At 36.3% G+C, this 16,555-nt stretch overlaps 1 protein-coding gene across 3 annotated transcripts in view; it reads right to left on the reverse strand.

The window, feature by feature from the left end:
* RALGAPA2 (Ral GTPase activating protein catalytic subunit alpha 2) overlaps positions 1–16,555 on the reverse strand; it is a 352,948-nt gene that overhangs the window by 138,223 nt on the left and 198,170 nt on the right. For all 3 annotated transcript variants that reach the window (XM_055131128.1, XM_055131127.1, XM_055131129.1), the window contains 2 exons: positions 16,044–16,102; positions 1,726–1,834 (listed from right to left, as the gene is read on the reverse strand). In XM_055131128.1, the coding sequence (XP_054987103.1) occupies positions 1,726–1,834; positions 16,044–16,102 (168 nt within the window). The remainder of the gene's footprint in view (positions 1–1,725; positions 1,835–16,043; positions 16,103–16,555) is intronic.

Raw genomic sequence — 16,555 nt, forward strand, 5'->3', positions numbered from 1 at the left:
AGTTCATGACTGGATTTCAGTCATATAGTATTCCAACATTATAGTTTTTTTAAGTAAAAGGGGTAAGGCGGGAGAACCAAAGTGCATTAGATAGACATTTTGAGATTTAATAAAAATAGAATTTGACAAAAATCTTAGAATTGAGAAAAAGGGCATTAAAAATAAAAATAAAATGGAATTTACATTGAGGCATGATTTTTTTTAACTGTTTTTGATTTAATAAGGCAGGACTGTCTTCCGTACCACAGCTGGACAACAGTTCAGGCCTAGGAACAAACAGTCCTGACTTTCCCCCTTTTGAGCTCCTGGGGTCAGAGAGATAGAACAGTAGTTAGGGTGCTGGCTTTGCACAAGGTTAAGCCGTGTCCAGTTTGTAGCAACACACATGATGCTCCAGCCTCACCAGGAGTGATCCCTGAGCACAGCACCAGGGGGAAGCTCTGAGCACTGTCAGGTATCGCCCAACACAAACATCGAAAGCTCCTTAGTTCCCAGGAGGAACACAAGTGCCCTAAAGAGCAGGACCTGCCCAATGTGTCGAGGAGGAGACTTGGCGTGGGAGGTGGCGGGAGATCAGGCCGCAAGGCAGGCAGGGGTGAGTCAGAGAACCTGCGGCCTGGATCCCCAGGCCTGTACCCTCACCTGGGGCTGGTGCTTCTGTGGGCGGAGACAAAGGGCTGTCACTGGGCAGGCAGTGACCATCCTCTGCGCCCACTCCCGCTGCTGTGAGTATCAGAGCCTCGGAAAAGAGCAGGCAATACTGCAGAGCGGTGGCTGACGGTGGGTCCTGGGAGAGACCAGGCCGTCACTCTGCAGCCCTGATGCATTTCTTGATGTCCCTTTACCTCAGTGCCTCCCGTATAAAAACGCACACTTACTGTGAAACAAAGAACTTCCACAGATGCTCAGCAGCGGTGGAAAAAACCGCAAACTAAGCACTCATCATCCCTCCTAAGCAGCAGAGGGTAAAGGACCCAGCGGTTCTGCTGGATTAGGAGGCGGCCCAACAGCACACAGGAAAGTCCAGTTTTGTCTTCACCGCCACATAAATTTACTCACAAGGATTGTTTCTTCACAATTTATGCCAGTACAGTTTATATGAGGGGATTTTACTGATGGCAGCCTAAGTGAGGGAACTTACACTGTACTTATACTATGCGACTGGCCATAACTCATTCCTGATTTCCACAAGTGTAAAATTAAAGAATGTAACATTGACTGTGCAGAACTGTCCTGAAAGGCAGACGAAGTATTCAGAAGCTATTAAAACTACGTCCCAGCATGGTGACTTAGTAACCAGCAGTACATCCTCTAACATAGGGAAAACGATGCTTTAAAAGTGCCAGAGGGTTAGCTAGAAGGCAAGCACTCAAAGCCAATAACTGGGATTTGTCAGGCCTCTCCCAGTCTCATTAAAGAGGCCGGGCTATGACTCCCAACAGCAGGGCACTGATGCCCTGCCCGTTACCAGAGCTGGCAGTCATCAGGACTCCCTGTGGCTCGTGGCCTGGGTCTGGCAGTGCTTGGGCGACGAAGAGCAGCCTGGCAGCTATGGTGGCTTTTCCTGGGGAGTGTTACTGGGGTTTTAACCCAACTCTCCGAACACGAGCTTTTGAACCACAGCAGCTTTATAATAGGGGGCGAGCAGGATGGGAAATTCAAACTTAACTGGTTGAATGTTAAGATGTAACCTAATGTCATATATACAGTGTGAATTGGTAATACCTTCAAAGTGACACCTATTACATTGACAGCTTCTTTCATCTGAGGATGGCTTGTACACTGTGCAAGTTCTTCACATATCCAGACCCCAAGGGAACAAATGGCAATGCACCTTTGGTAAAAAAAGAAACCGGAAGAAAACTCATGAAATTTAAAACAGTATATTTAAAAAAAAAAAACAAACAAAAAATTGGGGGCCACACCAGGCAGTGCTCAGGGGTTACTTCTGGCTCTGCACCCAGGAATCATTCCTGGCAGGCGTGGGGGACCATATGGGATGCCGGGGACTGAACCCGGAGCAGCTGCATGCAAGGGAAGTGCTTTACCAGCTTACTACAGCTTCAGCCCATGTTTCCTGGTATTTTCAAATGACAAAATATTTAAACGTTTTTGAAAACAAATAAAAATAGATACAGTATTAGAATCTTTTCCATATAAAAAAATACAAGGTAACACTGACAGATAAGTTTTCAGGACAAAGAGATACTGAAACTTATAGTATTTAACTAGTCAATGAAATGAGTATCAAACTTTCCGTTAACTGCCAGTCTATAATTCTGATTTTTGCTAAAACTGTCACTGTCACTGGCACTGTCATCCATTGCTCATCGATTTGCTTGAGCAGGCACCAGTAACATTATGAGACTTGTTGCTAAAACTAATTCTAATATTTTATTCCTTCAAGATATATTTAAGAATTAAAAACATTAATGTTGGAACATTCTTGGAAACTGAGTTTATAACTCTTGTTTTATAACAAAATACTTAATACATACCATAAAGAGAAAATAAATTTCATATTTTACTACAAAGATAACAATACAATATCAAATTCAAAGCCACTGTTGATTATTTTAAATGTATTGAGGAAAATATTAAGTTAAAGTTCTTTAAAAATTACCTTTCCTAATTATAAATCAGTCTTCTATATATTACAGTAATGAGTTATATTCCTGTTAATATTTTATAAATGCCCATATATGAAGTTAAAATACTTTTAAGTTAAAATATTCCCACACTGACTTACTTTGAAAACAACCAAGGGATTATAATAGCTGTGCTACATGTATTTGTTCTCTATAATACAATTCAGTTCAGAACCCATCACTAGATGTGCTATCCAAATTGAAAACTCCCTCAATATAACTAATCAGCTATCATCAATATATCCTGAGGTTCTTAAAGCACCATATTTCACTGGTTACTCATCTGTTTAAACTAGAACAGAAGAAATGCTTCATAACAAGTTTACTTAAATATACTAAAATCCTTCTGGAGATCATGTTACCTTCCATCAAAATTTATTCAGTAAAATTAGTGCAATAAAAGTTGTACAGGTCTTTTAAATTTTTCCAACATCAGCATTATAATAATGATAAAAAATAATGCTGATGTTGGAAAGAAATTAAAATAGCTGTACAACTTTTATTGCAAAATATTTTTATTTTGTCCACTGCTGGCATTGCTAGTTCGGGTTCCATACAGTGCTGAGGATTGAACCCAGGACCTTTTTGTACAGAAAGCATATACTGTACTACTTACACCACACACTCATGCTCATTCTTACTTTATGAAGAATTCTCAAAGGAAAAACTGAACATTTATTTGCTCATTTTGCTTTGTTTGCTTTTAAAGTGTGTTTGGTTTAGGTTGGGGGGTGTGGCCATTCCTAAGAAAACCAGCACATAATATTAATTGTTGGTATTAAAATATGCTCTGAATTTTCAAACAAGGCACCAGAATGCACTCAGAGAACAGGCCAAGTACACTTTTATACTTAAGGAGGAGAGTCTGTGTTTTCTTTTAGACTGTTTCTCTTTCAAAGGCTTATGTTTTTGGAAAACTTAATCATTTTTCTTACACATCTGTTTTATTCTTGTTTTTATGTTACAAAGATTGGTTTAACTTTGTAACACAAAAATGTCCGTGTTTTTTTGTAACACTCAATTTCATACCTGTCTAAATTAGTTTCTAAAAATCTATCAATATATTTTATTCCTCTCCTTAAATCTTTATTGTGTGTGTAAAAACAGAATCTTCAACTACAACATACATCAAGAATATTAAGTTATTGTTCCTGATGACTCTATTACATTTGACAGACTATTATATATATGTATATATATACATATACATATACATACACACACACACACACACACACACATACACACCCCTCTTGGAAAGCCCAACAAGCTACCGAGAGTATCCCACCCACACAGGCAGAGCCTGGCAAGCTACCCGTATCGTATTCGATATGCCTCAGACAGATAGGTTTCATTCCCCTGACCCTGAAAGAGCCTCCAATCGTTGGGAAAGATGAGTAAGAAGAGGCTGCCAAAATCTCAGGACGGGGAGGAATAGAGATGTTACTGGTGCCCACTAGAGTTAATCGACAAACAATAGGATGACAGTGACAGTGATAGTGATTAGCATTATACAGAAGCTACATATGATTATAACCCTTGACACTCTTTCTTTTGAGGAAAGTTGTAAAATATCTCTCCTCTTTGCCTAGTTCCAATGCTTATTGCAATCGAGGACCCGTCACCTGCATGCTCAGTTTGCAGTCAGTCCTAGAGACTCTATAGTCTTTCCTTAAGCGCCAAACTTTCTCCCACTTAAAAAACCCAGAATCTGCAAACAACCTGAGTGCCCAAGAACAGATGACTGGTTAAATAAACTTTGGGTAAATTGAAAGTAAAGTGAAATTTATCAGCTACACAGGTGAGGTGGGGGGCTGGAGGGGTGGGGGTGGGGGGGAGGTATACTGTGATTCTTGGTGGTGGAATATGTGCACTGGTAAAGGGATGGGTGTTTGAGCATTGCATAACTGAGACTTAAACCTGAAAGCTTTGTAACTTTCCACATGATGATTCAATAAAAAAATAAAACAAAATAAATAGAATGTTATTGAAAAGTGAAAAAAAAGAAACTTTGGTAATCTATAAAATGGAATACTATGCAGCTATTAAGAAAAAAATGAAGTCATGAAATTTGCTTATAAGTGGATGGTCATGGAGAGTATCATGCTAAGTGAAATGAGTCCAAAAGAGAGGAACAGACATAGAATCACTGCACTCTTGTGTGGAATATAAAATAATATAAAATAATATAGTAGGAGACTGACACCCAAGGACAGTAGAAACAAGGGCCAGGAATATTGCCCCATAGTTGGAAGCCTGTCTCATGAGCTGGGGGAGAAGGCAGCTGGGATAGAGAAGGGATCACTAAGTCAATGATGGTTGGAGGGATCTATTGGGATTGGAGATGTGTGCTGAAAGTAAAGGACCAAATGTGATAGCCTCTCAGTATCTGTATTGCAAATCATAATGCCCACAAGTAGAGAGAGAGTATGGGGGAAATTGCCGCAGAGGCAGCGGGATACTGGGGAATTGGTGTGCACTGGTGGAGGGATGGGTGTTCAATCATTGTGTGACTGAAACTTAAACAAGAAAGCTTTGTAACTGTATTTCACGGTAATTCAATTAAAAAAAAAAAGATTCTGACTGTGGATTTGTTATAGAGGACCATTACAGTCTTTTGGAAGGTTCCCTTCATCCTTATGTTGTTGAGGGTGGCTCGGTGATTTTGTTTTGTTTTTTAAATCATGAATGAATGAATGTTGGATCAGAAGGCCAGAGTCCAGACAAGTCAAGTTCATCAAAATTCTTAAGCCTGGTCAAGAATGACTTCAAATAAACATTTTCTCTAATAGCAATGGCAATTAAGTAATCAGTAAAAAAAAATCAATCAACTCAAAAAGAATTGATTTAGAGAGTAAAATAATCCATGTAAATAGTTTAAGGAGTTAAATAAAGCAATACCAAGCTATAGTAACAGAACTTTGAATTATAGAATCATATCAGCAAACTTGAAGACAAAATACAAGCCAGCATAGACAGTAAAGTGGAAAAGAAAATGGAAGTAAAAGAATGGGAGAGAATATAAGGTATTTAATGGGTTGGGAATAATCTCCAAGTTATAGGAATATTAGAAGGAGATGGAAAAGATAATGATTGGTTAAAGGGATAATAGATCAGAAGTTACCCAGACTATGGAAAAAAGCTTCTCAAATTCAAGCAGCCCAAAGAATAACAAATAAAATAGACTCAAACAGCACCACCAGCACACATGAAATCAAAACAGAAGAAAACCAAATAGAGTCAGGCTACTTAAAACATTGAGAGGGAACAGAAGCCTAAAATGCAAGGGAAAAATGCAAGAATCATAGTAGATTTCCTCTAACGAAATCATGTAAGAAAAGAGTGGAATGACATACTCAAAGTAGTAAATGGGAAAAAAAAAACAAAACAACAACTTTGAACCCAGAGCCCACAAACCTACTAGCTGTCAATTTGACTTGAGGGAGGGATAAAAACATTCCTAGACAAATAAGAGCTGACAACATTTGTTATAACTACACCAATGCCAAAAGAAGTACTGAAAGGCCACCTGTGTAAAGCAAACGGCCATTTGCAGAAACAACAACCCCACACATAAAAATGGCAACACAACCCTATATATCTAGAATAACTCAATGTCAATTGATTAAACTCGCCAAAAGAGTTTAATCACTCTAAGGAGTGTCTGGATGGATCACAAAACAAAATCTATTTATTTGCTGCTTTCAGGAAACATACCTAAATTCTGAGGATGAATGCAGGCATAAAGTTAAATAGGGAAAATAATTATACAAACCAATGATAGACAAAAAAATCTCATACAGCCATATTTGTATCATAACCAAATAACATTAAACCTAAAGAAGTAATCAGAAGTAGGGATGGACACTATTTTTTAGTTAAGTGGACAATCAATCAAGAAATATCTACTCTTATCAATGTATATACACCAAAGGTAGGGTCAGCAAGGTTTATAAGGTTTTTGCTCATAGACGTAAAGAAAAACATTGGCAGAAACACAAGAACAGTGAGGGACTTTAATACTCCACTTTACCACAGGAAAGATCAAACAGACAGACTATCAAAGATACAAAACCTCTGAATGAGAAACTAGAACTTGGTGAGTAAACATATACAGAGCTTTCCATCTCCAAAAAGCTGAATACACAATCTTCTCAAATGCACATAGAATATTCTCCAGGATAGATTACATAGTAGGACTTAGCTCAAACATAAATCTATAAATATAAAAATCATACCAAGTATCCTGTTAGACCACAATGCCATGAATATGGAAATTAGCCATAAACAAATGATGTGGAAAAACTCCAACATCTGGAAACTGAACAGGACACTGTTCTATAACAGCTGGATCAAAGAGGAAGTCAAGGAAGAAGTAAAAGGATTCCTTGAAATGAATGAGAATAAAGATACAAATGATCAGAATCTATGAAACATAGCAAAAGCTATAAAAGAGGAAAATTCATAGCAGTACAGGACTACATTATGAAAGAAGAAAAAACTCAAATCAGCAACCTAAACATACATCTTTAATACCTGGTGGAGGAACAACAAATGTTAGTTGACAATCCCTAAACTAGCAGAAGGAATGAAATAATAAAAAGTACAGCATAATTCAATGGTATTGAAATAAAAAATGCAATACAAAAAGAATCAATGAAAGCAGGTGCTAGTTTTTCTAAATAATTAACAAGATAGAAAAATTATCTATAGCCAGGCTCACAAGGAAAAGACAGAGAGAAAATGCCCAAATAAATCAGAAACAAAATGGTACAAATTACAACAGGACTCTCAGATATTTTGAGATATCATGAGAGATTTTTGTGAACAATTTTATGCTGTTAAACTGGAGAACCTAGAAGAAATGGGAAATTTCTTAGAATCATGTAATATCCCAAAATTAAGCAAGGAGAAAATAAAAATCCTAACTGGCCAAGTATAATCAAGGACATTGAAACAGTAATTAAGAATCTTCACAGAAATAAAAGACCTGGTCAGATGGGTTCACCAGTGAGTTCTAACAAACAGACAAAGACTTCCTACTTTTACTCCTTAAGTTCTTCCAAATTATTGAAGAAATAATATATGGAATAATCCTTTCTAACAGCTTCTAGGAAGACAGTGTTACACTAATACCTAAAGATGATAGAGACACTACTAGAAAGAAAAATACCAGCCTAATTTCCCTGACGAGCACTGATGCAAAAATCCTTAATACAATCTTATTGAAATAAATGCAATGGTTTATTAAAAAGATCATACACCACAATCAAGTTGTATTCATCCCAGGCACGTTAGGGTAGTTTGACATATGCAAATCAGTATAACACATCAATAAAATAAAAGATGAAAATCATATTATGTCAGTTGATGCAGAGGAATTTGAATTTCTATTTCAACTCATAGCAATATTTTCTTTTTCACTTCTTTGTGTCCAAAGACAAATATCTATGAAAAATTAGAATAAAACTGCATGATAGTCTTATTAACCAATACTACATTAATTTAAAAACGAGGGGGAAAGGATTTGTAGGATATAATTAGTCTTCTTTAGCTATGTATAAAAGGAATTGAACAATGAAATTAAGGTCATATAAGGGTAGGTAAGCAAGACTGAAATATGTAAATTAAAGAGAATTAAGAATGATAGTTATAATTGTGCATCTTGATAATTTGGAAAAATATTATTAAAATAGTATTTTATAAGTAAATTGGAATACAAGAGATATCACAATAGTAAACAGTAACAAGTGAATGTATTAGATATGATTGAGAGATGAGGGTAGATTTTAATTAACTAAAGTAAGGAGGGGTGGGAATCTGGTAGATCAAACTTATTTGGGATCTTAAGAGGAATACTTGGAATATAGAAAATCATAATTTACAGGAATTCCTAGCAATGAAAAATACCAAAGTGTCTACTAGAAATAAAATATATTCTCTTGGTTGTAGTTTTAAGTCATGTAGATTCGAGCAATTTCAGTAGTAAAAATATCTGATTTTTTTTTTTTTGAATCACCATGAGACAGTTACAAAGCTTTCATGTTTGAGTTTCAATCATACAATGATCAAACCCCCATCCCTCCACCAGTGCACATTTTCCACCACCAATGTCCCCAGTATCCCAACCCCCACTCCTCCTCCTGCCGCTGTGGCAATTTCCCCCATACTCTCTCTTCTTGTGGGCAATACAGTACAATACAGATACTGAGAGGCTATCACACCTGGTCTTTTATCTACTTTCAGCACACATCTCCAATCCCAATCGATCCCTCAAACCATTATTGACTTAGTGATCCCTTCTCTATCCCAGCTACCTTCTCCCCCAGCTCATGAGACAAGCTTCCAACTATGGGGCAATATTCCTGGCCCTTGTCTCTACTGTCCTTGGGTGTCAGTCTCCTACTATATAATTTTATATTCCACACATGAGTGCAGTGATTCTATGTCTGTTCCTCTCTTTTGGACTCATTTCACTTAGCTTGATATTTTCCATGAACATCTACTTGTAAGCAAGTCAGGATCATTCTTAATGGTGAAAAGCTGAATGCAATCTCTCTGAGACTGGGCACAAAGCAATACAGTCCACTGTCTCCATTTTCATTTGATAAAGTATTAGAAGTCCTAGCAACAGCAACCAGGCAGGCAAAACCCCCCAAAAAACCAAGCTACTATTATTTGCAGATGACATGACAATAAACATTGAGACCCTAAAGATTACACTAAAAGACTCCTAGATACAATAAATGAATGCAGCAAAGTAGCTGGCTACAAAGTCAATGTATAAAAATTGGTTGTATTCCTGTATGAAAATAATGAATTAGAAGAGAAAGAGATCAGAATCTATTCCATTCAAAAATAGTGCTAAAAACCAACTACCTAGGAACCAACAAATGATGCGAGAGACTTATACCTTGAAAACTGTAAGTCATTGTAGACAGATACAGAAGATGGCCTTAGGAAATTAAAATACTATTCCATGTTCATGAATTGTAAGAATTAATATGGTCAAATCACCATCCTACCTAAATTATTATGTAGATACAATGCAATACCCATCCAAATTATGATGGCATTCTTCAAAGACTTAGAATAGTCAATAACAAAGTTTGTATGAATAAAAAAACACCCGAGATAGCCAAAGCCATATTAAGAAATGGGGAGTTATTTCATTACATAACTTGTAACTATACTATAAAGCAATGAAAATCAAACAGCATGGCATAGGAGTAAGGTTAGACTCTCTGAATAAAGGGTTACAACTGAGTATCCAACACCAGATCCCAGATCAATGATTAACTAACGTTTGACAAAGAAGATAAGTACATGAAGTGGAATAAAGATAGCTTTTTCAAAAAATGACGTTGGGAAAACTGAAAAAAAAAACACGTATAAAAAATAAAGAAAGATTCATACCTCACACCTTACACAAACACCAAATCAATGCAGATCAAAGTACTTTAGATCAGAACAGAATCCATAAAGTACACTGAGGAAAATATAGACAGAATACTCCAAGATTTGGATCTCAAGTGTTCTCAATGACATGATGCCAATGGCAAAGGGAACAGAAACAAAAAATAAACAAATGAAACTAATCAAATTAAATAGTTCTGCATGGCAAAAGTAAAAGAAGCTAAAATTAAAAGTCACTCAATTGGAATGAAAGAAACTATTTGCATTCAACATATCAAATAAATGTCTATTGTCCAAGATATATAAGGAATTCACAAAATAACAACAATAATCCCCTCTGCCCCCTGCAATAAAACCCCTACCAATACATGGGGAGAGGAAATAAATAACCATTTCTCTGAAGCAGAGTGGCCAACATAGCCACTTCTCTGGAGAAGAGTGGCCAATATGTACATAAAACCGTGCTTATCAACTCTTACTGTCAGGAAATACAAATCAAGACAACAATGAGCTATCATCTCACACTAGTTAAAATGGCACATATCAAAAATACTGAGAATACTATGTGTTGGTGAGGATGTGGTGAAAAGGAAACGCTCATCTACTGCTAGTGGAAGTGTTGTATGGTTTAATCCCTATGGAAAGTATTATGAGGATTTCTCAGAAAATTTAGAATAGAGTTGTCACATGACTCAGAAATTTTACTTATTTAGTACCTACCCTTCAGGGCACAAAAATATCCATTCAGAAGACATATGCACACCATTATTCACTGCAGCACTTAGCACAACATCAAGGGTATTTAAGCAACCTAGATATCAATGACATATGAATGAATAATGAAGGTGTGTTAGATACACAATGGAATACGCAGCTACATGAAAGAATGAAATCATGCAATATGCTGCAACTCTGAGGATAGCGTATAAAGTGAAGTCAAAAAAAGAAAGACAAATACCAGATGATCTCCCATCTCTGTGCTATATGAAATTAAAGTATAGGAAATGCAAGATTTCAAGGGAGGTGACAGATAGATTACCCTGGTCTCAACTACAGAACAGAGCTACAGAACTACAGGAGAGAGAAGGAAAAAAAATTGAAAGAAGAAAGTAAGAAGGGGTAGATGGGATATAACAGGGGAAACTGTAGACACTGGTGGAGAGAAGCTGATACTGGTGGTGGGTGACTGTATACCTGAAACTCAACTATGAAGAACTTTGTAGATCACAATGCCTTAGTTAAAAAAAATTGATTTTTTTTTGGATTAAAAAGATGGTTAGGTGCTGGCGCCATGTACTGAGGTGAAGTCTGAGGTACTATTAGTCCATGGAGAGCAAGTATTAGGTTGGTGAGAATGTGCTAATGTGTTCCAGTTGATACGTCAAGCAGGATTTGTAGTCGTGGCCGAGTGGTTAAGGCGATGGACTAGATATGTCAAGCAGGGAGTTTAATACATAAACCTGAATACATAAGGAGCTAACAGAGGCCAGATGTGTAAATTTAGCATTCAGCAAGTAGACAGTATTAAAATCTGTTAGAAAGAACATTAGTGAGAAAAGCCATGGAGAGAGAAGCAAACCAATACTAAATCCTAAGTCATTCTAAGATTCAAGGGTTAGGTAAAAGGAGAAAGAAAAGAAGCAAAATCAGGAGATCACATTGTTAGGAGCAGCAATTGTTCCTGAAAATGGTAAAGACAGACTGACTTGACAATTACAAAGTATATATTAAAATGTGTAAGGCAACATCTAAAAGAATTAAAAGAGTCTATAGCTTCTAAAAAATAGAAGCAAGCAATGGAATATGGGGGAAAAAAATCCAAGGGGTGAGAGAAAGAAGAAGCACTATAGGGCCAGATAGTTCAAAGGGCTAGAACAGAAGGGATAATGTGCCGAGGAGATAGTTCGAAGGGCAGGAGTGGATGCTTTGCACTTCGCAGTGGGAGGTCAGGGTTCAAATCCTGGCATTACATGGTACCTTGAACACTGATGGGAGCAATCTTTGAGCACAGAGCTAGGAGTAACCCCCAAACACTGCCAGGTTGGCTCAACCACTCTTCCCCATACATCCCCCTAAAGAAAAACAAAGAAAAAAAGAGGAGGTAAAAAAAATGAAGGTAGAAAAAGGAGGAAAATAAATATTGAAGATCAATCTTCAACACTGTATGAAGATTAAAGAACCACATCAATAAATGTTAGTAACTGCACTAAATGTACATGAACTAAACTTAAAGATCAGGCAGAAAGACATAAAAAATCAAGTGTGTGTAGTTTTTAAAAACACATTTGGGCCAGAGAGATAAACAGTACAGTAGGTAAGGTGCTTGTCTTGCACACACTCAACCCAGGTTCAATCCCTGGCACCCAGTATGGTCCTGAGCCTGCCAGGGGTAAACTTTGAGTGCAGAGTCAGATGTAAGCCCTGAGCACAGCCAGGAGTAGCACTCATTCTTTTTTTATTAAAGACACTTAAAAGAGAATACAGGAAAGTTACATTTTAAAGAATAGACAATATTATAAAAATAGCTTATTTAGTATCAGACAAGTAGTCTTTTTGCTTTTGGGCATACCCCACATGCTCAGAAAATGCCCCCAGCTTGGTTCCTCAATCATCCTTGGCTATGCCTGTGGACTATGAGGTCCAGCGCGGGAACCCAGGTCTCCCACATGCAAAGAACGTTCTCTGGCCCCTTGAGCTATGATTCTGACTTCCAGAAAAGAGGACAAAAATCTACCAAGAACAAATCCTTAGAGAAAAATATCCATATATATGCAATATATACTTGTATATGATTTTATTCCCTTTTCATCAGGACATAATTCTAAACTTCTATACAGCTTAAAACATAGATTCAAAAATATATAAATTAACAAATATGCAAGAACAAATAAATGCAGTGTAATTATAGAAGATTTTAACACATTTCTCAGTAAATGATGAAGACAAGAAAAACTTTCATAAGATACAAAATATTAGTAACAATTTATTTACAAAAATTAAGATAATAGACACATCTAGAATACTACACCAAAGCTGAAGAACAGTCTAAGACATCATTTTAATCATATATAGGGTATTTATAGTAACTGACTCTATGGCATAAAGCAAATCTCAACAATTTCAAAGACAGTTATCATACAGATAACAGTGTTAGTCCACATTGCAATTAATTAAAATATCAGTAGCAAAAAAAGAACTATGTTAGAAAACCAAGAAAAATATCTATTATACATATGTTTATACACATATGTACATATTTTGTTTTGCATATATACTTATGTATATATGTGGTTTCTGAGCCATACCAGGTGGGCTTACTCCTGGCTCTGTATCTAAGCATCACTCTTGGCGGGGCACTCAGGGGACCAAATGGGATGCCAGGGCTTGGACCTGGGTTAACCGTGTGCAAGGCTAGTGTCCTGCTCACTGAACTATCTCTCCAGGCCCCAAGAAATATATATAAATAATTAAATAATAAAATCACTTCAATGAAATAATAAAAATTATAAATAAGTAATAAAAATTATTTCATGAAAAAATTATTTCATGAAATAATAAAATCACTTCAATGAAATAATAAAAATTATAAATAAATAATAAAAATTATTTCATGAAAAAATTATTTCATGAAATAATAAAATCACTTCAATGAAATAATAAAAATTATAAATAAATAATAAAAATTATTTCATTGAAGTGATTTTATTATTTCATTATTTATAAATATATTTCTTGGGGCCTGGAGAGATAGTTCAGTGAGCAGGACACTTGCCTTGCACACAGTTAACCCAGGTCCAAGCCCTGGCATCCCATTTGGTCCCCTGAGTGCCCCGCCAAGAGTGATGCTTAGATACAGAGCCAGGAGTAAGCCCACAGACAGATGCAGGGTCATTCCTGGGGGTACTCAGCACAGATATTTGCTTAGATTGGACTATGTACTAGGGGCATAGTGGTACTGGGCCCACCAGAGCCATCACAGAATTGTTGGGGACAGAGATTACAGTTTCAGGAGTCAAATTCAGGGCCTTCCACATGCCAAACACATGTCCCACACTTTAAGGCCTATGCCTGACTATAGGTTGCTTATTCTAGTCAGTATTAATATACGTAGCCAGCTCTACTGGCTTTATTTGTTTCGATGCATTGATTATTTCATAAATTATAACTATTCTTTCTCCTTTTTGCTGTGGCCTAAAGAATACCTCCAGGGGTAAGCGCACTGTCTGAATGGTTTATATTGGCAATTGCATGGGCAGCTCAATAAGAAATAAAACAGTGTTGTCTTGAAAAAAAAATAAAAAAATAAAAATGGAAATTATAGTGGAGAAATATCACATATCAAAATAAATGCAACATAAAGTTTCATCTAGAAATAAATAAGCAGATATAAATGTTGATATTTAAGGAAACAGAAAATATAAAAAAGTCATTAGAAAGGAACAAGTAGGAAAAACAACAAATATAGAAAAGAAAGGTTGAACAAACAAGATTATATTCTTTGAAAATATAAATAAAGTTTACATCTTTGGACAGTGAAAAAAACATACAAATTATTATAGATTTTAAAGCACCTACAGTTACTGAAGTGAAAAAAATATGATAGTAAGAACATAATACAGATATCATATTGGCATATTTTAAAAGAGAGGAAAGGAAGAGTTTCCAGAAAATTTTAGGTTATCTAAATTCTCAAAATATTCCTAAACTACTCCATAATATCAGCAACTTTACATATAAAATACTCTGTCATTTTATATGTAAAATATAAAATATACTCTGGTATTTTATTCATATTTTATGTACTTTATTTTATTTTATGTATTTTATTTTTTACATATTTTATACATAAAATGCAAAATATAAAATATACTGTGGTGTTTTATATGTATAAATATATAAAATATGTATAAATATATGATATTTTATATGTATATGTATAAAATAGTTTCTAGTAATGTTAAGACTAGAGAATTTATATTAATCCATCTACTGAAGATACCTGAAAACAACAGACAAAACTATACCCATCAGACTTAATGCAGAAGAATAACCCTTTACAATGCCAATGAGAAACTGCCGAGTGGTGGACTCCTCCTGGAACTGGCCCAGTGGGAGTAGGACTCGTGACAATTCCTCGGAAGAAACCTGCTGGCCTGGAACTCTGTAACCTTCTGGTTGAGGGTTCCAAACGGCCCTCTCCACCAGTGACCCCAGGAGTGGGCTTCACTTGGGGTGGAGAGATGGAAACCTTTCACCATGAAGATGGCCCGGAAACCTTTTATCTTGGTTCTAGAATGTCAGCCATCTCACATGCCAAACAGAAGCAACCAATACATTTTGAGACATTGCTAAATGTCTCCGGTGGTGAAAAATGATTTTTTGTTGAGAATCACACTACCCTATACACAAACCATTTTATAAGTATGTTTTGGTTATCTTTCCATTTTCTTTCTGATTAAGAGATCTGAGAACACGTACAGGTTTGTAATCTTGCTTTTTCTTCAACAAAAGAGGGTACACTATATATAATGCTCAGAACCTTATCATTTTCTCTTAATAAGGGGCCTTAAATTAATTATAGCATTTGGTGCTGGAGTGATAGCACAGTGGGTAGGGCGTTTGCCTTGCACGCGGATGACCCGGGTTCAAATCCCAGCATCCCATATGGTCCCCTGAGCACTGCCAGGAGTAATTCCTGAGTGCAGAGCCAGGAGTAACCCCTGTGCATCTCTGGTGTGACCCAAAAAGCAATAATAATAATAATAATAATAATTAATTACAGCATTTTACATAATATTTACTCTACTTTTTAGAGTGTCTGAGTAATGTAGAAGAATTGTTCTTCTACATTAGTAGAAAAAAGATTTCTAAACATTAAACTGTTTGCACGTAAACAGTTAAACATTAAACATTAAACTGTTTACACGTAAGCGTGTATCTTAAAATTCTATAACAGTTTACCTTTTATTGAACATTTACCTTGCACATTCATTTGGTTCTTCTGTGGCATTCTTCAGTAAAATATTTATGAGGTAATGCTAAAAACACAAAATTAAGTAGAATAAAAAGTTTGTTTCATAGTTAATCTTTCCCACGCTGCCTGCTCCAGGCGGCCAGCGCTTGGAGGCGCCCAGCACAGCCCTCCCCGGGAGAGCACAGCGTGGGAAGCAGCACGTGCCATTGCTCCCTGTGCAACCAGGCTGGACGAGCGGTTCTTGGGATGAAAGAAAAGCCTGACAAAGTGTATGGCAATACTAGGTAGGAAAATCTCAGTTTTATTTTATATCAGCTTAGCTCTATATTGTACATTATCCATTGAACATATCCATAGAAAATGAAGATAGGCAGGGAGTTTAATTGATGCTGGGATTTGAAAGGCATTTCTATTTGCCCCAGTGTTAGCTGGGGAGAGAACAAACATGTACTTTTGTTTTCCAAGAGATGATTGGGATTTTTAAATTAGTAGTAATATTTAATCAGGCCAACACTGA

This window comes from Sorex araneus, chromosome 3 (assembly GCF_027595985.1).
Source record: "Sorex araneus isolate mSorAra2 chromosome 3, mSorAra2.pri, whole genome shotgun sequence".
Lineage (NCBI taxonomy): Eukaryota > Metazoa > Chordata > Mammalia > Eulipotyphla > Soricidae > Sorex > Sorex araneus.